General features: G+C 49.0%; 1 protein-coding gene across 14 annotated transcripts in view; it reads left to right on the top strand.

The window, feature by feature from the left end:
• RIMS2 (regulating synaptic membrane exocytosis 2) overlaps positions 1–24,462 on the top strand; it is an 801,312-nt gene that overhangs the window by 283,888 nt on the left and 492,962 nt on the right. For 3 of the 14 annotated variants that reach the window (XM_088442659.1, XM_088442653.1, XM_088442658.1), the window contains exon 1: positions 20,703–21,109. The exons of the other annotated variants lie outside the window; for them this stretch is intronic. In XM_088442659.1, the coding sequence (XP_088298785.1) occupies positions 20,988–21,109 (122 nt within the window). In that variant the 5' untranslated portion in view covers positions 20,703–20,987. Of the gene's footprint in view, positions 1–20,702; positions 21,110–24,462 lie in introns of those variants that run through there. 14 annotated transcript variants of the gene reach the window in all.

Here is a 24,462-nt window from a genome sequence, read left to right as displayed (position 1 = left end):
ATGCGCACTGCATCTTATACGCATGCGCAGAATGCGTGCGAATGCAGCCTTGAGAACCAACCTGAATAAGGCCCTCTGCCCCCTACCCACCCTGCCATAATCCTATCTCCTGACTGCCAGGGTCCGGTTTGTACGGTGGCTCTCAGCACTGGTGGAGGGAGATGGATACTTGCATAGGGATCATCTGTCTCAGGGTCTTATAGAATCAGATGTGGCTGTAGGGACTGGGGAAATAGATCAACTTTCACTTTTCCCTGTCTTTCTTTTTTCATCCAGGTCTCTATGGGGCCCATTTATCAAAGTGTATTTGAGCCGGTATAATACCTGAAAACACACGTTTTCGGGGGTTCCCCTCAAATATTAAGTATCCCCCATATGTATTAAGGAGGGACTGCGGTAGGTATCTCCGATACCTGCTGCGATCACTCCATTACTGCTGGCAGCCGCCTCCCCCATAGGTTTCTATGGGGGATGCGATGCTGCCAAATTTACCAATATCCGTGTGATGCATTCCAGATATCGGCCCCTGCAGCTAACGCCACCTGCAGGTAGCATTAGCCGCTGTAGCCTATAGTCTACAACGCTCATAATTAGCCGGCATAGGGATCCGACGGAAACCTCCCTGGCTATGGTGGCTGTGCATGCGCAGTCCGCAGGACTGGCCGACAGCTCTCCGTAGACATCGCAGGGGCGGGCTCTGGCCGACAGCTCTCTGGAGACATCGCAGGGACAGGCTCTGGCCGGCAGCTCTCTGGAGGTATCGCACGGACGGGCTCCGGAGACATCGCAGGGATGGGCTCTGGCCGACAGCTCTCCGGATACATCGCAGGGATGGGCTCTGGCCGGCAGCTCTCTGTAGACAATGCAGGGACGGCCTCTGGCCGGCAGCTCTCCGGAAACATCGCAGGGATGGGCTCTGGCCGGCAGCTCTCCAGAGACATCGCAGGGACGGCCTCTGGCCGACATCTCTCCGGAGACATCGCAGGGATGGGCTCTGGCCGACAGCTCTCCGGAAACATCGCAGGGACGGGCTCTGGCAGGCAGCTATCCGGAAACATCGCAGGAATGGGCTCTGGCCGGCAGCTCTCCGTAGACATCGCAGGGATGGGCTCTGGCCAACAGCTCTCTGGAAACATCGCAGGGACGGGCTCTGGCCGGCAGCTATCCAGAAACATCGCAGGGACGGGCTCTGGCCGACAGCTCTCCGTAGACATCGCAGGGATGGGCTCTGGCCGACAGCTCTCCGGAGACATCGCAGGGATGGGCTCTGGCCGACAGCTCTCTGGAAACATCGCAGGGACGGGCTCTGGCCGGCAGCTATCCGGAAACATCGCAGTAATGGGCTCTGGCCGGCAGCTCTCCGTAGACATCGCAGGGATGGGCTCTGGCCAACAGCTCTCTGGAAACATCGCAGGGACGGGCTCTGGCCGGCAGCTATCCGGAAACATCGCAGGGACGGGCTCTGGCCGACAGCTCTCCGTAGACATCGCACGGACGGGCTCTGGAGACATCGCAGGGACGGGCTCTGGCCGGCAGCTCTCCGGAGACATCGCAGGGACGGCCTCTGGCCGGAAGCTCTCAGGAGAAATCGCAGGGACGGGCTCTGGCCGACAGCTCTCTGGAAACATCGCAGGGACGGGCTCTGGCCGGCAGCTCTCCGGAGACATCGCAGGGATGGGCTCTGGCCGGCAGCCGGTACGATAGCATTTTGCAATGCGATCATTGACATTACTGGCATGCCCTGATCATGTTGCAAAAGCGATCATTGATAAATGGGGGCCTATGTGCCAATGTACACATGTACTCCATAGAGGACAATGAGCCTGATTCAGAGATGTGTGGAACTCCCATGTTTATGTAAATCTCTGATTATTGAAGATCTGCGAACGTGTAGGAGCCACACACATAGTGCCTCAAAAAAACTGCAGCGTGAGTGATATGCTGCTGGGGTTTGGGGGCAGCTTTACAGAAAATGGGGGGGCGTGTTGGTCCCATTTTCTGGGCGCGCCGTAGCCAGAGGCTGCAGCTTTATTGCTCTACCACCCCTGGCAGCGTGATTTTGCCGGACATCCTGAGTAACCTGAGAGTTACTCAGATGTCCAATGTACATGCAGCTGATCCGATGCTGTGTTCTTTATGCTGGAATATAACTCCCCTCCTTTCCAATAAATGGGATGACTCTGAAAATGAAGTGTGTGGGAATATATATTGTACCCCCCACCCCCTCTTTTCCAAGCGCACAGTGGGCCTGATTCAGGGGCGTATCTATAATGGGTGCAGGGTGTGCAGTGCACACAGGCCCCTGGGTCCAGGGAGGCCCAAACCGCACACCCGGCACCCACATACTCTTCATACTTTCCTGTCCCTTGTCTCCAGAGTGCCGAGCCAGCGCTGCTAGCAGCAAAAATCACTGATGAAATGACTCCGCTTGTGCCAGCAAGTGAATGGGACAAAGGGTCTAATTCAGACCCGCTCGCAAGCGCTATGCGCTCACAAGCGGGTCGATGGTTGTGTTTTGCCCCCGCCCCGTAGCGAGTGAAAAATTCACTCGCTCCGAGGCTCGCTACAAACGGGGCGGCTGTCGATGTTGATCGACAGCTCGCCCGGTTTTGTAGGCGGGTTAGGGGGGTGGCTGGATGAACAGAGGCGTTCTTGAAGGAACGCCTGCCGTTTGTGGGCGGCCCTACTGACATCACCAGTGATGTCAGTAGTGAGCTTCCCTACCACAAGGGTCTCGTTGCAAGCCCGATGGTTGCGATGGTCGTGACCATCACCTGGCCGCTCGCTTAGCTGTGGGTGGTCACCCACAGCTAAGCGAGCGGCCAGGAGGCCGGCTTTTAGAAAAAAAAAGCGCTTGCTTTTTGCATGAGGTCCAATGTGTGTTTGATGCCGCTAATGGCATAATGGAACCACAGCCCGGGTAGTGTTCACAACGCATCCCGCCTTGCAGGAGAATTGCCCGAGCTTCCGGGTGCTCAAGACTTTCAGCCAACAGGAAACCTCCATACAATGCCTGACTTTAAGAACAAGTAGAAGCTAAAATTGTAGTTTTGGGTGGAGTTCAGTGAGTCCATTTAGATAAAAAAAGATGACACTTTGCTGTCAGTGGATGCACCGTTTGTCTGACCCACTTGGGAACCAGAAGCCTGTAACTCCCGGAATCCTTTCTACTCTTACCATCCCTCCTCCCTCCACAAACATTTCATTCCTATGAATAGAGGCCCTCATTCAGAGCCGTACGCTCTGAGCAGAGCGCACGCTCTGAATGAGGGCTGGTCTACATGAAAATGGAGCGTCCTCCTGGACGCTCGTATAGCTGTGGGTCACCACCCACAGGCTATACGAGCGTGCATTTTGATGGCCGTGATGGTCGTGACCATCGCGACCATCGAAACTGCGAGCCGGAGCCTGCGGTTGAGGTTTTCAACCGCAAGCTCCGGAGTGATTTTGGCTCTATCAGAGCCCAAATCACTCCCACTGACATCACTAGTGATGTCAGTGGGCCGGCTTTTGACGGGAGGCGTTCCCTTGGGAACGCCCCCGTCAGGGAGGCACGCCCCCGGCACGCCTACCAAGGGGGGCGTGCTGTCAATCAACATTGACAGCACGCCCCCTTTGATCGGACACAATGAGCGAAGGACTTTCCTTCGCTCGTCGCGTCTGGCGCATGCGCACGACGGAGCTCCCTCCGTCGTGCGCATGCTCAGTCCAGAACATCGACCCACTTGCGAGCGGACAGCCGCTCGCGAGTGGGTCTGAATCAGGCCCAGAGGCTGCACACCCAAAACTAAAGCTAGATTTTTACTTAGAGTGGATGGAGATAAAGTACAAACTAATCAGCTCCTAACTGTCATTTTTCAAACACAGCCTGTAACATGCCAGTTAGGAGCTGATTGGCTAGGACTTTATCTCTCTCCACTTTATCACTGTCCAGAGCTTAGTACATCTCCCCCATATCTTTGTGTGTCTTTAGTTTGTTCTGTGTAATGACACATGCCTGGCTATTTCATCCCATCTACGGGATGGTATAGGGTATGGTATAGGGATGTAATTATTATACCTAACATCGGGATGCCAGCTCCCGAAATCCTGGCACCGGAATCCCGAACCGCGGACAGAAGACTAGCGCTGGAGTCCCAACATCAGTGGAGATGCCAACGCCGGAATCCCGACAGCCGGCATCCCGATTGTAAGTATAGTGGATGCTGTTAGCCGCAGGAGGGGGAGGGTTAGGTTTAGGCACCCCGGGGAGGTTAGGGTTAGGCTGCGGATAGGGGGGTTTAGGGTTAGACACTACGGGGGGGAGGGTTAGGTTTAGGCACTAACTGGGAGGGTTACGGTGTGGGGTTGGGAGGGTTAGGCTACAAAAAAAAAGGTTTAGGGTTAGAGGGTTAAGGGGAGAGGGTTAGGGTAGTTACTTAACCCCTGTTGGGATACAGAGCATCAAGATGCCACTGTCTATGTTTTGCCAGCCGGCATACCGACTGCCAGGATCCCATACCCAATCCGTGGTATATTATGTAGACATTCACAATGTTAATATTCATTGATCTTGTCGAAATCGTTGCGATGTCGACAATCTGTTTCTAGTATAATTCGAACCCTAACGCTAATTCTAATGGAAATGTCGACTTTATGACATTTCCAATGTAGACATTCTGCCACTCTGTCATTTTGCAGTCGAAATTCTGAATGGTGACATGATGACTGCATAGTTACCCCATCTACGTGTTCATGCCCTCAATGTATGGTGCACCTACTGTATAGTGATTCAGAGGGGGCCAGGCAGAGAATGTAGTGACCACAAGTGCAGGACCAGTATCTTCAGACTGTGCTGTAGAGCAGATTATTATGTGGGCTAGTAGAGACCAATCTAGGAGGAAGTGAATGTTTCCTAGAGCAGAATTTCGGATACACTTTGGAGCTGTGACGCGTGAAGGTCAATTAGCAGAAGGTTATACTAGTTACACTGGGAGAAATGAGGACATGCATTAATGTTAGCTTCAAAGTGACATAAGGAGTAATGAATATAAAGAATATTGGTAATATGTAAGGGATCAATCTTTGCATGCAAAATGTATTTAGCATTACAAGGAAATTGACAATTTCATTAGGGCAACATCTGACTGGTAGGGCATACTGGGATATGTAGTTTTAAAAGCCACTGGACAAAAAAAAAAAGCTGTCCAGCATTTAAGGGCTACATGTAAAAGCAGAAAGTATTTACCCTGTGTTTCTATGTGAATTGTGTGGTTTTTAGCCACATCCCCTCATCTTAGATTTGTGATTTGCAGGATTGCGCCACGATAGGGGTGGAGCTTAATGACACAGTGTCCAGCCCCTTCCCCAGAGTTGTCACCGGCAACTTCTCTCCAGGCTCCTCCCAGACAGGAGTTCAAAAAAGCTGGCAAGTATGCTTCACTGTCCAAAATGTTCCTTTACCTGCATGAGGTCGTGGGTTCATTTCCCTCTATGGCCACAACTGTGTGTGGAGTTTGTATGTTCTCTCTATGCTTGCGTGGGTTTCCTCAGGTTTCCTCCCACACTCCAAAAATATACTGGTAGGTTAATTGGCCCCCAACAAAAATTAACAGTAGTGTGTCTGTGTGTAAGCGTGTGTTAGGGAATATAAATTGTAAGCTCCATTGGGGCAGGGACTGATGTGAATGGCCAGATATTCTCTGGTATATGTGTGCGCTATGTAAATAACTGGTAATAATAAAAATAAGACAATATGGGATTTTTGTTAATGGTGACAGTCCCCCAATGCGTTAGGGAAAAAATTCAGTGGTTCCCAAACTTTTTTGAATCACGGCGCCTCTACGGTATCAACATTGTTTTCACGGCACCCCTAAGCCAAAAGTTTGTTAATGAGAAATTCAGAAAAAAATGTAGTAAAGTAGTAAAGTGAAGTAAATTGTGTCATCCTTAGGGTCAGTTATGTGGTGATGGACAGGTTTGCGCTGCTGCTTGTCCACATAATTACATTACATTGACCATAAATAATTTGATTTGGTGCTGGACCACCAACCTGAGGCACCCCTGCAAGTGTCCCGAGGCACCCCAGGGTGCCGCGCGCACAGTTTGTGAACCACTGGTAATCGATTCTAGTATAAAAGTTGAAGTAATAAAAAAAATTATAATAATACATTTTTAAATGGGCCAGCCCTCTATATATCTGAGTCTTGGGGCACGAGTACCTGGTGTCAGGACCTAGCACCTCTGAACTGAGCTGATATTTGGTAGGGCAACATGTAAAACCTTTTCTAATGAAAGAAAACTGTACAGTATACAATGAGGATTGCTTGAGCTGCTTGTGGAGCGTGCCTTATTCTAAGCAGGATATTGCTCACTGAGTTGAGTCTTGTAATATCATGAGTTATGGGCTGCGTTTCGTGTCCGCATAGCTCGTTTAGATTCTTAATTGTACTCCAAAAGTTTGCAGCCTGAATGTGTCCTGCTCATTATATTGCACCAATTAAGTGGCTTCTCTGGGATTTGTACAACATTGATTTGACAGTGCATGACATTTTCTGCTATTCCTATGACAACTCATTAGGATCTTAATCATTTTAGTGAAATGTTTCTTTAAGGAACAATATCTGAAATGGTTGCATTGGCCAATTATGTAAACTGCTAGGAAGGAATCACTTCCATTTAGTGAGTATTGTGTGTGCTCTATGGCAGGTGAAGGCGGAGCCTTTGTAACAAAGATCAAAGCATTACATGTACTGCTGCAATATTTGTTTTCCTATTATTACCATCTCCAGAGTGAAAACAAAGGAAAATGAATGAAAAAAAAATGCTTTATTATGTAATGCCTAGTGATAGCCACCATCGGCGCTGCATACTTATTTATCGGAGCAATGCAGCTGTCCCCGTGATCCCTAACCCTGCTACAGAAATAGCAGTGATACTTACCACTGCACTATCCGGCCTTCTGTGCATGCGTGGCCCGATTTCACGCATGCGCACGGCCACAGGGCACAAGTGGGGAGGCAGCAGAGGGATCCGAAACTCCAAATACTCTGTTTGCTGAATCGGAATCAGTATGTAATATTGCCAGTTCGAATCCCGGCAGCGTCAGGCACAGATCCCGGCAGCGGCAGCCCGACAGCGCTGGAAATACCGATCGTCCACAGGTAAGTACTAACTAACCTACCCCCCTAACCTTAACCCTCCCTTAGGGGTGCCTAAACTCCCCCCAAGTGCCTAACCCTAATCCCCCCTCTAAGTGCCTAAACCTACCCCCCCCCTTCCCCGCTGCCTAAACCTAAGTTCCCCGGTGGCGTGCCTAACCCTAACCTCCTCCCGGGGGTGCCTAACCCTAAAGGGGTATCCACTTAGCGATATACAAACGAGAGCACGATTGCGACATTGCAATCGTGCTGTCGTATGTATAGCTAGTGATGTGCCTAGACTGAACGTTCACTCGTTCAGTCCCGGCACATCCCTCATCCCCGCAGATGCTGAACCAGACGAGATCGTCAGGTTGACCTGCATGTACGGGCGATGTCGGAAGCGACCCGCGGGCACGCGCATCGCGGGTCGCTTCCGTCCAAAACATGCCCGATGCATGCGCGATTTGCAAGCGATTGCACGATAACGAGATCATTATCGTGCAATCGCTTGTTTAAATCGCTTACTGGATACCCCTCATAATCCTCCCTCCCCCTAGCCTATCCCTAACCTCCCAGGGGGCTGCCTAACCCTAAGTCTCCCTCGGGAGCCCTAAACCTAACCCTCCCCCCCCCACGGCTGTCCGCTCGTGGCGCCCGGCATCCCTTCCATCGGGATGCCGGGCGCCGGTCTCCCGGCATTGGTGAAATGAGCGGCGTCTACATCTAGATGCCGGTCATTTCACCCTCGCCGGGATATGGCAGTCGGGAAACCGGCTGTCGGTATAATGTCAGCCGGCTTCCCGATTGCATCCCTGCTGAATCCTAGGCCCTAATAACGAATGGGCCAGTTACTTAAAACCTCCGGAAACTTGCGTTTCTGCATGTGTAGTGGGCCCATACATGATGATGAATACTAGGCCCCTAAATCTTGATTAAATGTTAATTTTTTATCCCTAGACATAGGGGGTCATTCATACCCGGTCGTTAGCGCCGATGCGCTCGGACCGGGTCGATGGCCCCCACAGAGCATGCACACGATGGCGCAGGCGCCGTCGTGCGCATGCGTGAGACGCGCTACGACCGACAGCGCCGGTCGTAGCGGGTCTCGATCCAAAGGGGGCGAGCTGTCGATGTTGATTGACAGCTCGCCCCGTTTGGAAGGCGGGCCGGTGGGGTGGCAGCCCAAACGGGGGCGTTCCCATGGGAACGCCTACCGTTTGGGGGCGGCCCCACTGACATCACTAATGATGTCAGTGGAGAGCTTCCGGCTCAGACAGAGCCAGAAGCTCTCCGGGGCTTACGACAAGGGAGACCCTACCCTAGGATCTCGTCGTAAGCCCCGATGGTCGCGATGGTCTTGACCATCGCGACCATCACCTTAGGCGGTCGTAAGGCTGTGGGTGTTAACCCACAGCCTTACCACTGCAAAGGAGGACGTCTTGAAAATTCAAGAGGTCCTCCCCTCATTCAGACCGACCGCACGCTCTGTGCGACCGGCTCTGAATGAGGTCCACAGTCCCTATCTTTTTATGTCCAAAGGTGTTTTCAGAAGGTATATTAAATGCTGTACATTGTCTAGCATTTGGTCAATGGCCTGTCCAGTGGAGCCAAGGTGAGAGCAGATGGTGGAGTACACAGGGCTGGATTAAGCCTTTGGGCGGCACGGGGCACTTAAGATGGGGGGCTCCACTATCCCTCGCAAAGGGGGACATTTATCCCATCCCTCCCAACAGCTAAATTACTACCCGCTTTCCGCCCTCCCTGCCCCCCTGTTTATCATAGGTAAAAAGCTGTAAGGGGTATATTTACTAAAGGTCGATTGAAATCGATTTAAAATCGATCAAAATTGATCAATATCAATGTTGTGTGTTCTGGGGCTAAATTAAACTTTTACTAACAGACAAATTTTTTTTTTATTATTATTATTATTATTTTTTTAATTAAAAAAAATGTGATACTGGCTGGTCATATCTAGAGTGCATTAATGTGGAGTGTATATAGACATGGGGCCTGATTCAGACCCACTCGCGAGCGGCTGTCCGCTCGCAAGTGGGTCGATGTTCTGCACTGAGCATGCGCACGACGGAGGGAGCTCCGTCGTGCGCATGCGCCAGATGCGACGAGCTAAGGATTTTCCTTCGCTCGTAGTGTCTCTTCAAAGGGGGCGTGCTGTCGATGTTGATTGACAGCACGCCCCCTTTGGTGGGCGTGCCGGGGGCGTGCCTCCCTGACGGGGGCGTTCCCACGGGAACGCCTCCCGTCAGAAGCCGGCCCACTGACATCACTAGAGATGTCAGTGGGAGTGATTTTGGCTCTGATAGAGCCAAAATCACTCCGAGCCTTGTGGTTGAAAAACTCAACCACAGGCTTTTGTACGCAGTTTCGATGGTCGCGATGGTCTCGACCATCGCGGCCATCAAACTGCACGCTCGTATAGGCTGTGGGTGGTGACCCACAGCTATACGAGCGTCCAGGAGGACGCTCCGTAGTTATGGAGGACGGCCCTCATTCAGAGCGTGCGCTCTGCTCAGAGCGTACGGCTCTGAATGAGGGCCATGGTCACCATCTTTTGTTTTAATATTATATATATGTTACATTATATTTCTTTCCAAGGACTATGGTGGATTCTTGCATTCCGTACGGTACATAATCTGGTAGATTATACGGAAGGAACTATTATACTTAAGGAACTAGCAGTCATGCTCTGCAGTCGCCATGTTGTCTGCAGGCTATGTGCTCTTTAATGGTTGGCAAAGCCTCTGTGGTGGCTGGTCGCAGTCCTTAAGCATGGGGACCTCCCATTGCATTCCTCCAGTGGGACCTTCATGCCCAGTCCGATAATTAACTAAACCCCACTGATGGTAAAGCCCATCAACATCTATCGCAGGGGACAGTCTTCACCGGGCACTCCCATGAGGTATTCCCCTGCAGATGGCATTTTTATTTATTTATTTTTGCTAAAATTGCTACTTGCAGATCTGGCCACGTCCTCTGTCCTGAGTCAAAAAGCCACATTGTTAGGAAGCATGATTTTTCAAATGTAATAAAAAAAAAGCTTTAAACAGAACTAGTTTGAGACCCTCTCGGCCCCTAACAGAGCCAGATTTAGACCTCATGGGGCCCTAGATATCTGTTTTGGGCCCCCGCCTCCCTCAAACAATCCATAGCAGAATATTTAAATTTCTGATTCATGCCCGTGTACAGCACCCTGAAGAAAAGGTCCGCTCTGGCTTTGAAACGTCGGCTATATATATAAGGGTTGGGTACAGGATGCCGGTGCTCAGAATCCCGACATCGGCATGCCAAAAGGTTAGGATACCGGTACCCGCTGTTAGGTATACTAACCCTACCCCTAAACCTAACCCTCCCTCCCCGCATCCTAAACCTAACTCCTCTCAGCACAGAACCCTCTTCCCCTCACAGCACAAACCCCCTCTTTCCCTACATCACTGACCCCACTCAGCACAGTACCCCCACCCCTCACAACACAGACCCCCTATTTCCCTACATCACTGACCCCTCTCCCCTCACACCACAAACCCTCTCTTTCCCTACATTACAGACCCCTCTCAGCACAAACCCCCCTCCCCTCTCAGCACAGACCCCCCTCCCCTCTCAGCACAAACCCCCCTCCCCTCTCAGCACAGACCCCCCTCCCCTCACAGCACAAACCCCCTCTTTCCCTACATCACTGACCCCTCTCAGCACAGTACCCCCACCCCTCACAACACAGATCCCCTATTTCCCTACATCACTGACCCCTCTCCCCTCACACCACAAACCCTCTCTTTCCCTACATTACAGACCCCTCTCAGCACAAACCCCCCTCACCTCTCAGCACAGACCCCCCTCCCCTCTCAGCACAAACCCCCCTCCCCTCTCAGCACAGACCCCCCCTCCCCTCACAGCACAAACCCCCTCTTTACTCACATCACTAACCCTTCTCAGTACAGACCCCTTTCCACACATCACTGACCTCTCTCCCCTCAGCACAGACCCCTCCCACCCATCACAAAACAGACCCCATTTTTCCTCACATTACTGACCCCTCTCCCCTCTCAGCACAGCCCCCTCACAGCTCAGACCGCTCTCCCCTCCCCTTCCCTCACCTCTCACAGCATAGCACTGTACATTTCTCCCCTCCCCGCTAGCTCCAGCAAACTTACTTGCTGGCCGGGTCTGCAGACCTGTCCTGCATGGATCCTCGAGCTCCACCTCCCAGTAAGTATATGACTTGATGACGTCACGTCGCCCTCAAGGAGCAGTGCTCCTGAATAGGGATGGGGGTGTTCTCAGCCGGCGCATACCCTGCCTAGGGCCGGGCCTGTCCTGAAACTCCTCCCCCTCCCCCCCCCCCACCTGGTGGGCAGGGCTCTGGTCGTGTTGCTGGCCGCTGCTGTGTCTTCTCACTGACCGATGCCAGCAGCAGCTCAAAATGCAGGTTCTCTCCTGGGCTGGATTCTAGGGCGCCTGCCTAGGTTGCCTAGCGGTAAATCTGGCTCTGGTCCCTAGGCAATGTTTGGTACAAAAAAAACCCCAAAACACTGAACATAGAATAGAAATAGGCTAGGGTAATCTAGCCCACTCAGTGCCTATTGGCCCCCGGACACGAGCCTTGGACACTAAATCTGGGTTGATTTATTTCTATCTATCTTGTGCAGATGGGTCACCGTATGGTTTTCAGTGGTGGAAACCTGAGCTGGCATGGGAAATATGAGATAACACAGAAATGTGATGTTGGAAGGGGTATTGTAAATTTGGGCTTGGTGATCCCATAAGGCAGGGTTGGGGAACCTCAGGCCCCCGGAATCAGGCCCGCTGAGAGCCGCGGCAGGCCCGGGTAATAGGGGGCGTGGCCTAATCACGGGAGGCGTGGCCACGCCCCTTTCCCGAAAACAAAACATATTTGCAGCGCGCTGCGCACTGGGGAGGGGGGTGCTCTGGGCCCCCTCAGCCCTGCTCAAAGCCAGGGGGGGCGCGATCAGTGTGATCGCTCCCCCCACAGGCTTAGGAGACTGTTGTGGCTGCTGCTCAGCAGCCACGAGCAGTCTCCACTGCAGCTCAGCACGCGCTGTGTGCTGGGCTGCTGTGTGTGAGGGAGGGGGAGCGGCGACGGACCCGGGCCCCCGCCGGGCCCCTCAGGAAGCCCGGGCCCCGGTAATCTGTACCCGCTCCCCCCCCTCTCGGCGCCCCTGCCCGGAATAATTTGGTCTGGCCCTCAGAGCTTTTTTCTTCTAGCCTCATCTGGCTAGCAGGGTGCCTAGAATTGCTCCCTGCAGCCAGAATCTATGCAGCAGTGCCGCCTGGAGCGTCCTTAGGACGCTTCAGACGGTCACACCGCTGCCCTTACAGGATGCTCCGGGCATTGCAGTAATTACCGGCAATTGTCGCCCCGCCCCTATGTGACATCACATGGAGGGGGGGTGGCCTTCACCGGGCCCGCGAATAGTGTTATATACTGTATATCAAAAAGGCCCTCGGCAGAAGAAAGGTTCCCCACCCCTGCCATAAGGCCTTGAATAAGAGCTACCGTTATCCTTTGTAGAAGGCACCAAGGTGCAGATTAGCACATTTAAATTTAAATGGAGACTGTGTCATATATATTACTACTATAAGTTGTAGCAAAGCCTTTATAGCAGTCAGTCACACTTGCCCAATGTTTATAATAGCTAAAACTAGACTTGATGATCCAAAATGCCCTTTTTGAAGAATAAGTGTGATATTAATAATAAACATATGGAAGTGGCATGCTACATCTGCTGGAGTGTCTGTCGGGATGTCTGTCTGTCCGTCACTATTACATATCTCACCATAAAAGAGAACGCTGATTGACATATTGTTTTCCTAAGAGGTCTGCACATATTGTCCCCGGTCTGGCGCTGACACCTGTCACAAGCAGCGGTCTGGATTCCCCTGCAGATGACTGTGGCATAGCTAGAGCTACGATAGATAGTTATCACGGCTACAGATTATTATGTACGGGCGTGCTGCAGCCAGCTCATTGCCCAGCATGTTGGCATGTTCTTTATTTTGTAAGAATATCTCTCCAGCAAAGGTGTATGTAAGCCAAATTGTGCACAAAAATAATTCTCAACATGTATTATTTAATGGGTGTTCCTGGCATCACTAATTGGTAATATATTATTTATCTTATATACAGTAAGTGGTGGTTTCATTCGCTTGTCCTAGATGATTGACTTAAAAAAAAAAAAAAAAAAGCTAGTCTAAATACTTCTGGTTAATTTCCTATATTGGCCAAAATGCGGTGCTGTATAATATTGGCAGATTGACTCAGTGTTTTTGTGTGAGGTCCGGGGGCTCTGGCCAGGTAAGCATAACCTACACCACGATTCTCCCAGCGTCAGGTTATACTGCTGTATTTCTTGCTGTTTATTAGAAAGGGCAAGGGCTGAATTCTGCACAATTATCAGCGGAATCCTCTGTATACACAACACTGATGCAAATCATTTATTCATAGCTGGACAAATATTATTGATAAGTGAGCCCCTAGATTATACACAACTTGTGTATGACCTGAGAATCTGTTCTTGGGGCCCCAGATTGCAATTCAAGCTATTGTTAACTACATCATTGGGGCTCCAGGGTCCCAGAAAAGAACACTGGCACATGGACACTCAGGGTCCCGAAACACTGGCACACTGACACTTGAGGTCCTAAAACACTGGCACACTGACACTCGAGGTCCCGGAACACAGGGACACTGACATTTGTGGTCCCTGAACGTTGAATGGCAAATTGACACTTAGGGTCCTGGAACGCTGACACTTTGGAACCTAGAACACTGGCACACCAATAATCTGGGTCCTAGAACACTGACACATTAACATTCTGGGATCTAGAACACTGACACACCAGAACCTAGAACATAGGCACATCAACACCAGGGCCAGTTCTAGAAATTGTGGAGCTCAGGGCGAAAGTTCACAGTTGCGCCCCCCCCCCCCCCAAAAAAAAACAAAACAAACCCAAAACAAACAACTTTTTGTAGATGACGTTCCTCTGCGCGCGCTTATAGCACACACGCTTCCGGAAAGGGGGCGTGTCCTTGCTGAACACCCCCAATTCATCACACTGTGGGGCGTGCCCAGCACTTATGAAGGTGCTGGGCTTCCCCCAAGCTCTCCCCTAGTGGTGAATTATTGCCAAGTGCAGTAATGCACCTTACACAGTAATGACCTTTATAAACACATTATGCCGCATGCAGTAATGCCCTTTATAAACACATTATGCCACATGCAGTAATGCCCTTTATAAACACATTATGCCACCTGCATTAATGCCCTTTGTAAACACATTATGCCACACGCAGTAATGCCCTGTATAACACATTATGCCACACACAGTAATGGCCTGTATAACACATTATGCCACATGCAGTAATGCCCTGTATAACACATTATACCACATGCAGTAATGCCCTGTATAACACATTATGCCACATGCAGTAATGCCCTGTATAACACATTATGCCACATGCAGTAATGGCTTTTATAACACATTACGTCACATGCAGTAATGGCTTTTATAACACATTATGCCACATGCAGTAATGCCCTGTATAACACATTATGCCACATGCAGTAATGCCCTTTATAAACACATTATGCCACATGCAGTAATGCCCTTTATAAACACATTATGCCACCTGCATTAATGCCCTGTATAACACATTATGCCACATGCAGTAATGCCCTGTATAACACATTATGCCACATGCAGTAATGGCTTTTATAACACATTACGCCACATGCAGTAATGGCTTTTATAACACATTATGCCACATGCAGTAATGCCCTGTATAACACATTATGCCACATGCAGTAATGACCTGTATAACACATTATGCCATACGCAGTAATACCCTGTATAATACATTGTGCCACACACAGTAATTCCTTTTATAATACAGTATCCCCAATTCAAATTATGCCACACATTAGTCCCTTATTCATGTTATGACACACAGTGGTGCCCCTTTTACACAATGCCCAAATTAGTGCCCCTGATACACAAGGCCCACAGTACTGAGCAGTAATAATGCCCCCTATAGTAGTGCCCAAAGTAGGAATGCCCCCTATAGTAGTGCCCAAAGTTGCAATGCCCCCATTAGTGCCCCCTATAGTAGTGCCCCCAGTAGTAATGCCCCCTTATAGACATGCCCCCAGTAGTAATACCCCCTTATAGACATGCTCCCAGTAGTAATGCCCCCCTATAGACATGCCCCCAGTAGTAATGCCCCTTATAGACATGCCCCCAGTAGTAATGCCCCCCTATAGACATGCCCCCAGTAGTTATTCCCCTTAAAGACATGCCCCCAGTAGTAATGCCCCTTAAAGACATGCCCCCAGTAGTAACGCCCCTTATAGACATGCCCCCAGTAGTAATGCCCCTTACAGACATGTCCCCAGTAGTAATGCCCCTTATAGACATGCCCCCAGTAGTAATGCCCCCTTATAGACATGTAATGCCCCCCTATAGACATGCCCCCAGTAGTAATGCCCCCATGCCTCCATTCTGAAAAATAAAAAATACAAACACAATACTTACCTTAGGCCCTGCTCCTGCGTCCACTGCCGTCCGGTAAGACCACGGCTCCACCACGGATCTATGGGAGAGACGTCATGACGCCCCTCCCATAGTGCTCTATGTGGGAGCAGGAGCTCTGGAGTGAGCTTCGGCTGCCGCTGCAGGGGGGGAGCCGGGTGCCCGCTGATAACAAATATCAGTGGGCGCCCGGCAACGCAGGGGGACTGGCGCTAGTTTTTTTTTTATCATGGGATTCATTTTTTTTTACCTTCTGGGGACTCAGTGGCGCCCTCTAGGGACCGGCGCCCCGGGCGACGGCCCTGTTAGCCCACCCCTAGAACCGCCACTGATCAACACACATATTTACATTAAATTGACCATAAATTAATTTGATTCGGTGCTGGACAACCAACCTGAGGCACCCCTGTAAGTGTCCCGAGGCACCCCAGGGTGCCACGGCGCACAGTTTGGGAACCACTATCCTAGAATATAGACACACTGACATTTTGGATCCTAGAACACTGACACCTTGACACTCTGGGTCCTAGAAGACTAGTACACTGACATTTGGGTCCTAGAATATAGACACACCGACATTTGGATCCTAGAACACTGACACCATGACACTCTGGGTCCTAGAACACTGACACGCTGGGTCCTAGAAGACAGACACACCAAAACATTCTGTGTCCTAGAACATTGGCACACTGATATTCTGGGTCCTAGACAGGGGCGGATTGGGCCACCGGGACAGTGGGTAAGTTCTACCGGGCTGGTCCCATTCCTCCCTCTGTCGGGCCGGCTTAACCAGCCTGAGAGGCCGGCCCTCTCTGCTTACCGGTACGGGCTGATTCATGCTTCTGCCCAGCCGGTTGCAGCACTTCCGGTATTTACGTGTCACATGTGAACGCAAACCGGAGGTTGTCATTGGCTCCCGGCTAGCAGGCACTTCCGGGTGCCGTTAGCCGGGAGCAGCAGCATAGCGACCTGTGGACATACACTAACCCAAGCCCCCATGTCTCTGGAACATACACTACCCCCACCCCAAGGGACATACACTAGCTGGCCCCACAGTCCATAAATCACCCGCACCCCCAGATGTGGTTTGCAAAGCAGTTGGGTCCGGCCAATTATTCCTGCAGTACCTGTGTTGGTAACTGTGCAACTCAGTGATCACAACAAACTATAGTTCCCAGGAACTAAACAGTCGAATACACATCGCTTTTGAGGGCGGAGCCAAGCATGTCAGCCAGCAGAAAGGTCAGTCCTCTGTGAGGGACTGAGGCAATTATGTATGTGTTATTTTTTTTTCCTGTGGAAGCCCATTGTGTTTTTTTTCTCCTGTTGGGGCCAATGTTTTCTATTTTTTTCCGTGAGTGCCAATGTGTTTTATTTTTTCCTGTGCTGTCCATTGTGTTTGGGTTTTTTTCTGTGAGGGTCAATGTGTGTGTTTTTTCCTGTGGGTCCAATGTATTTTAGTTTTTTCATGCAGGGGCCAATATATTTTAGTTTTTTTTTATTGTGGGGTCCAATGTGGTTTAGTATTTTCCTGTGGGGGCCATTTTTTTTTATTTCTTCTGTTGGGGGTCATTGTGTTTTGGGCAATGTATTGAAGACATTGTGTATTATTTTATTTCCTGTGGGGGGCAATGTGTTTTATGTTTTTCTTGTGCTATGTTTTTCGTCTGCACTTGCATCTGAGTTGCACCGTGCATGCATTCCCAATGGTGTTCACTTCATACAGAGTTGCAGTACAGATTGAGACGCACTCACCAAGAAGTGTGTCAGAAATGTTGTGTTGGGCGGTCAAAGGTGGTTGGCTAATCAGACTCAGATATATAGTACAGTAGCATGGGCTTGTGGCTCAAAGCGGTTACGTACAGAGACGCTGAATTGCTCGCATTGGAGGCCATACTGAGACGGATGATCGGCACCTAGCATAGGGCTGGTGAGAGTTTCAATGATGCAACCGATGGTGGCGTACAGAGCATGATTGCAGCGTATGTAGGCACTAATAGTAGGCGTTTCGGTCCTTGCATATTAGGAAACATTGATGTACACCAGGGAAGGTCGTTGTAGCGGCATTAGCATAAACTTGCAGATACATCTGCAGCAAAAAATACAAGGAAGACCGCAACTATGTCCAACTCAGGCCCTACAAGGAGGGATCCCGCCCCCTCAACAGACCCCACCCCCATTAGAGCTGCTTCCATAAATTTCCCGGGCTGGTTTTCCATCCCAATCCGCCCCTGGTCCTAGATAACTGACACACTGACACTCTGGGTCCTAGAACAGTGGCACACTGACATTCAGGGTCATAGAAAACTGGCACACTGACACTCTGGGTCCTAGAACAGTGGCACACTGACATTCAGGGTCATAGAAAACTGGCACACTGACAACTCTGGGTCCTAGAACAGTGGCACACTGACATTCAGGGTCATAGAAAACTGGCACACTGACAACTCTGGGTCCTAGAACAGTGGCACACTGACATTCAGGGTCGTAGAAAACTGGCACACTGACACTCTGGACCCTAGAATCCTATACTGACACTTTGGGCCCCAGAGCATTAGTATACTGACACTCGTGTTCCCAGAACATTGTCATGCTGATACTTACCAACCCAGAACACTGGCACACGGCCACATGATGTCCCAGAACACTGAATCAATTACATTTAGGGTCCCACGGCAATGACACTTGGAGCCCCAGAACAATAATACACTAGCACTTGAAGTCCCAGGACACCATTGTCAGACTGGGGCATGAAGGGCTCACCAGGGAATGCAGTTGTAGGAGGCCCATGGTTAAGGAGTGTGGCCAGCCACCAGAGGGGGCATGACCAGCCACCATAGAGGTTTGACTAAAGCATGCATGGTCTGGGCCCCTTTATAAATATTTATTGTATATACTGTATAATGTGCCAGATTGATAAAAACAATGCACTGTAGATAATATACCATAACCCTGGGAATGTAGTATAATGTAACATATATGTATACATGTATAATAATTAAGCACATGATGGTGATCCTGTCTATATATACCACATTAATGCACTGTACACCCAAGTTCATCCATGTTCCTGCTCCACCAGGTAACTGACCCTATAATAAAATATTAATGTATAATTGTTTGAACGGTCTAGAACCTGACATTAGAGGAGAGGTGGGCAGTGGGGCCCACCAGTAATTTTCCCTGTACTCCTGTGGGCCAGTCTGACCCTGAAGAATACTGCCTGCAGCCCCCTGTGAGGGGTAATGCAGGTTTGCGCCATGTTCAGGGCCGCAGCTAGGGTAGTGCGGCCGGTGCCATCGCACAGGGCACCACAGGTCAGGGGGCGCTGTTTGTGCCTGTCAAATTTCTGTTTATTACCACTCTTGCTTGTAGCTTCCTCTTATTTCATCCCCAGCATCTCCTGTCCCCCCCCCCCCCCCCCATCTCTTCCCTGGCCCTTCCCCATGAAGCCATGGCCCTTTTTTGGGTGCATTATGTCCCTTTGAAAAATGAGGGGGGGTGCTCTCTCTGGCACAGGGCACCAAAAAGTCTGGTTACGGCTCTGGCTATGTCTATCTTCTTGATTTTGATGACTTTAGTACAACATGCAAGGCCTGGAGAACAATGTGAGTTCCCTGCTTATCGATAGAAAAGTTTTTGTTTGCTTATTTCACCAGAGTGATGAACTCTCTTGCAGGGAGCACGGAAAATGAATGAGTTTGATGACTACGATTATGGCTGCTGGTAGCTATTAAACATTGAACAAATACTGCAGGCTGTGTCACGTCGCTGCAGAGAATTGCATCTGACTGGGCTACAGTGACTGACTCCTTTCCCTTCTTTTCCAGCATGTGTTCTTAAAATAGATTATTGTCCTTTTAGTAGATTGCAGTTGCATGAAAGAATAAGGTTGGGGAATGGGAGGAATGCTTCTCATTTTCATTGAACAGGGGGGAAGAAGACATTAAAAGCGTAATTTGCTGAATCTCCCATTATCCTACGCCAGCTATATAGCCGGTTACACACCAGGGAGAATGCTGGGTCCTCCTGCTCCCTGCCTACAGCTATGGAGCATTAGTGGAACAGAAATGGGAATGCCTCCCCCCCACACCCTGTGCAGGGTTCCTTGTCAGCAGCAGCAATCTGTATTTATAAAGCAGTGATATTGGAATTCCTGCGTAGAGCAAGAGATTGACCCTGTTGGTTACAAAAATGATTCCTGATTTTAGCAGTCAGTTTGTGGGACTCAAATGATAACAAAAAAAAAGAGATTTATTAGTGTCACTCTAATTGCTGAGATTTCCCTCTTTATATCATTGTCTCTGTGATTGCCTAGAAAATGTGCATTAAACTGAAGCAGGGTGCCAATCCCCGGGCATCTGGATCAGCAGGGGCATTCATGCTTGTCTTAACCCATTCATTGCCACACTACCTTTATGCTGACTGTGTGTACCATTAGCCTGCTAGGACTGAGAGGGTGAGCTGTTTCCTGATATATATGTATAGAGAGATGGATTTAGATATCTATATAGATATGGAGAAAGATACATGTGTGTGTATGTATATATATATATATATATATATATATATATATATATATATATATATATATGTGTGTGTGTGTGTGTGTGTTTGTGTATATATGTACATGTGTGTGTATATACGTATATATATATATATATATATATACATATATATAAGATAGATGCAAAGCTCAGTGAACTGATGAATATTACACTATAGCACTATATGAAATAATCAGTGGATGCAGTATAACCATTGCACTATATAACATTGGGATCTCTGAATTAATATATCATTTTCACAGGTTATTTTAAAGTCCTAAAGCAGGTAACCCCCCCCCCCCCTCCTCCTGATGGGAGCCTGCTATTGGCTGCAGTGATTGTGATGGGGGGTGGTGCAGACCCTGCTCTCCCTCCCCCTGTCACACAGGCTGTATGTAGTAACTGTACGAGGATGCTGTGCCTGTATTGCTGGCAGCCAGATGTGCTGCAATTCCTGACGGCAGCAATGCCCCCACTGCCTGCTGTATATGAGGCTTAGAGGAGGCATCGTAGCCCAGCCTCACACCCCTCCTCCTGCCACCGCCGCCGGGGATGCCCGGGTAGCTGGCTGCCCCTGTTGCCTCCTACCGGAGAATAATGACCGGACAATTGCTCGCCGGCACCTGCTCGCCCATGCACAGCGTTCCCCGGCTCCAGCAAGCGTACGGGACTTGACGGGCATGTCCGCCCGGGGTGCCATCTGCAACGCCGGCGACTTTGCGCTAGACAGGTGGCGAGCGGCCCGGGGAGGAAGATGCAGTTTGATACATTACGCCAGTTCTGCAACACTGTCCTCTCCCATTTCCATGAGGCTTTCCCCACACCCCCCAACATCCTACAGAGCGACCTGTTCGGGCAGACCTTGGACAACCCCAGGTGAGTGGCAGCCAATGCACCAAAGCCATGGGCAACCAGTACTGTGCCACACTACAGCTGGGTGTAATGTTGTTACATTGTGACAGGGAGGACTCATGCTGGGCGCCCTAAGGGACCCTCGTCCCTCATCACCCCTGAGGGGCTACAGACTCATGCCCACCCTGTCTGTGCCAATTGCTGCATGTATGACACCGATAGGTTCTCTTTTTGTTGCTGGGTGGGCACAGGATGTTGCTATTGACCTGCAGGATGTATGGAATAGACTGGATTTGGTGCATTCCATCAGAGGGATAATACTTTTCGACTATCTCAGAATGATTGATTATCTGTATGATAAGGCTGTCCCAGCTCTCCCCCCAACCAATCCCCATTAATAGCCAACAGCCAGGGATTACTGGCAGCAGAGGATTCTGTGCTTCATGTGTGCTGCTAGGATGCTGCTGGCCGCAGCAATATTACCTCCTGCTTTTAGTGCCCACTCTGGTCTGACATAGCCCTGGTGATAATGGTGGAAAATGGGATTACTGGTCATCCACTTTCACTTACGTTTATTTTATTGTGTAACATGCATTTTGCTTCTAGTTTAATTCTCATCTATTTATGCAAAAGGAAATGTGTATGTACAGCCAGTTCTTCTGCAGTACAGTGTTACTTTTATGTTATGTGGGGAATTGCATATATGGTAAACAAGTGTGTGTATGCATGTATGTACATATATATATATATATATATATATATATATATATATGTATAGATATTGATATATGTGCATAGACAGACACGTACAGTGGTTTCTTCAGTCAGTAGCTCTCAACCTGTGATACTGGTACCCCCAGGGGTACTCGCTGCGATGTTCAAGGGTATTTTAAACATTTTCTGTAATGGCGGAGCAGGTGATTAGAGACATAGGGAAAACAGTGTCCAAGGGATCTCTAGCCCTATTCTTCACAAAGCAGTACTATAGTTTTATTGTCAGTTTTACATTTTGCATAAATTATAACATGTTAGAAATATAAATGTACAATTCATTCTATTTTTTGTACCCAGGTGGAAAATGTTTGCGAATCACTGCTCTAAAGGTGCGTACACACGGGACAATTAAAATGCACAATATGAACGATAAGGATTTCGATCATATTGTTCATATCGTGCATTTTTCAGTGCCTCCAAACGACCTGCAATGCGCGGGCACTTATGGACGATAAAGATATCGTCCATCGACCGTGCATCCAGGCCAACCTAGTCGATATCGACCAGGTTACTATAGGGACCCTCGCTATCCGTCATTGGTGGTGTGCTGGCTAATCGATTCAATCACCCAGCACACCCGGGAGATCGTTCAACGATATCGTTATGGCTGACGATCGTCCCGTGTGTATGCACCATTAGGCATCATGTTTGGGAAACAGTAACAGAATCACCAGTTTGTATTATAAAGCAAGCTACGTAGATATACAGATTTAGATTGACTGTAATACTCGCGTTTTTACCACCTCTTCCTGTTAGGTGGTTTCAAGCATAAATCTGTTCTCCTTCCTTTACTTGTTTTCTCTTTCGAATATGAAATACCCTTTTAAAGTGATTATTCCTCATGGGTATACGGGTCTATTTAAAATAAAAGCGAAAAGCGGCCCAAAAAAAAAAAATCGTGGCTTTGTTTTTACCTCCATATTTTTAATTCTATAAGTGCCGAGACAGCCCTTGTCAAGGATTTGTCTTTATCTGCTTGGAGGCAGATTGGTGGCGCAACTCTTGCCACCAGCCCCTGAGGTATTGATGTGCATATATAATATCTGAAAGTTGGATACATATTCAGAGGAGGGAATTGACTTGAAGCTTTAGCTTGTACTAAAATACATTACAACCAGTAATAGTGGAATGTCCTGAATTAGGCTTCGACTGAGAAAGCAACGCATAAAAAAAAAACTATAACAATCAACCATATTATATAAGCACCAATGTCTAATGAACCCTGCGTTATGTTTACTTTTGCGAAATATTAAACAATTAACTCCTCCACCCACCGATTTGCTTCTATTGTTATTGAGATTTGTTTGTTTTAAATTAATACAGTCAGACTAGTGACACAACATACAAATTTAATGCTCTCCATCTGTATACTTCGCAGTCCATTGAAAACATACTTCTCTCTTCATTTTTAATTTTTTTTTAAGAATAACTTTATAATGAGAATAAATGTTGGTCTATATCAGGGGTGGCCAACCAGTCAGAGTCAAAGAGCCCAAAAATATCTGTTGGTATGTCAAAGAGCTGAGATTATGCGTGCACCTAAGGCGCACATGCAAAAAGGGGTGTGGCCTTGTGCCAGCTAGGCCACGCCCCTGGTAGGATTATTGTAGGAGCATGTAAAAGCGCATGCACACAATCACCATAGAGGTAACTATTAAAGCGAGAGAAAAAGCCAGAACAATATAAAAAACATTGGAAAAAAAAAATCCACATAAAATCCACTGAAACAAGCCAGATCCACATAAAATACACTGAAAAAGTCACATCCACAAATAGTAAAATTGAAAAAAAACAGATTCACATACTACAATGCAGCCCCCCATGTGTCACTCCAACAGCCCCTCTTGTGTCACAACAGCAGCCTCTCCATGTGTCACTCCAGCAGTCAGTGTCAGTCAGGGTAGCCGTATCAGGACAATGGAAGAGCCACATGTGGCTCAAGAGCCACAGGATGGCCACCGCTGGTCTATATGCTACAGGTAGCCCAGCTCCAGCACTGTGTAACCCCATCTATCGCTGGGGCCATTCGTTTGCAAAATGATCCAAATTCTTCGCCTCACATCCCCTTATGATATCCCCTGGCACGTGCACGTCACTCTTAACTCGCACTGTGCACTGCCCAGGCTCCCAGTCTGCGCGCCGTGTCTTGCATGTGCGCCGAGTGGAAAGAGAACAGGGTGGGGTGACTGGAGGGTAAGATGGGAAGGGACGGGAGGAGCAGTGCGACTGCCGTAATTTTTTTCAGTACACAGGCCTGAGTTTGTGTGTCATGTTAAAGGTCATTTAAAATGAACAAGTCTCAATGGTCTTTGCTCTAATTTAAAAAAAAAAGTGTGAAAAAAAAAACATTCCTTTGGGAGCCTTGGTCTATGCTCAGTGTAAATGGTAAGCCGCACAGAATAACTAATATAACTCATAATTTCCAATATCTCTCCCACTTGCCTTGTTCTGCCGTTCAAGGTACAGTTACCAATTATAGCTGCCCGAGCCTCTTGCTGTTTTCATGTAAAACTGTCTTAGTCCTATTTTCTGTCTCTGCCCCCCCCTCTCCTTGGTCATAAAGATGCCAATGTGAAATATTGGGCATGCTGGCAGTGTGAGCA

The sequence above is a fragment of the Taudactylus pleione genome, unplaced genomic scaffold (genome assembly GCF_031769625.1).
Source record: "Taudactylus pleione unplaced genomic scaffold, aTauple2 ptg000314l, whole genome shotgun sequence".
NCBI lineage: Eukaryota > Metazoa > Chordata > Amphibia > Anura > Myobatrachidae > Taudactylus > Taudactylus pleione.
The sequence above is the reverse complement of the archived record's forward strand: the minus strand, read 5'-3'. Positions and strand labels throughout refer to the sequence as shown.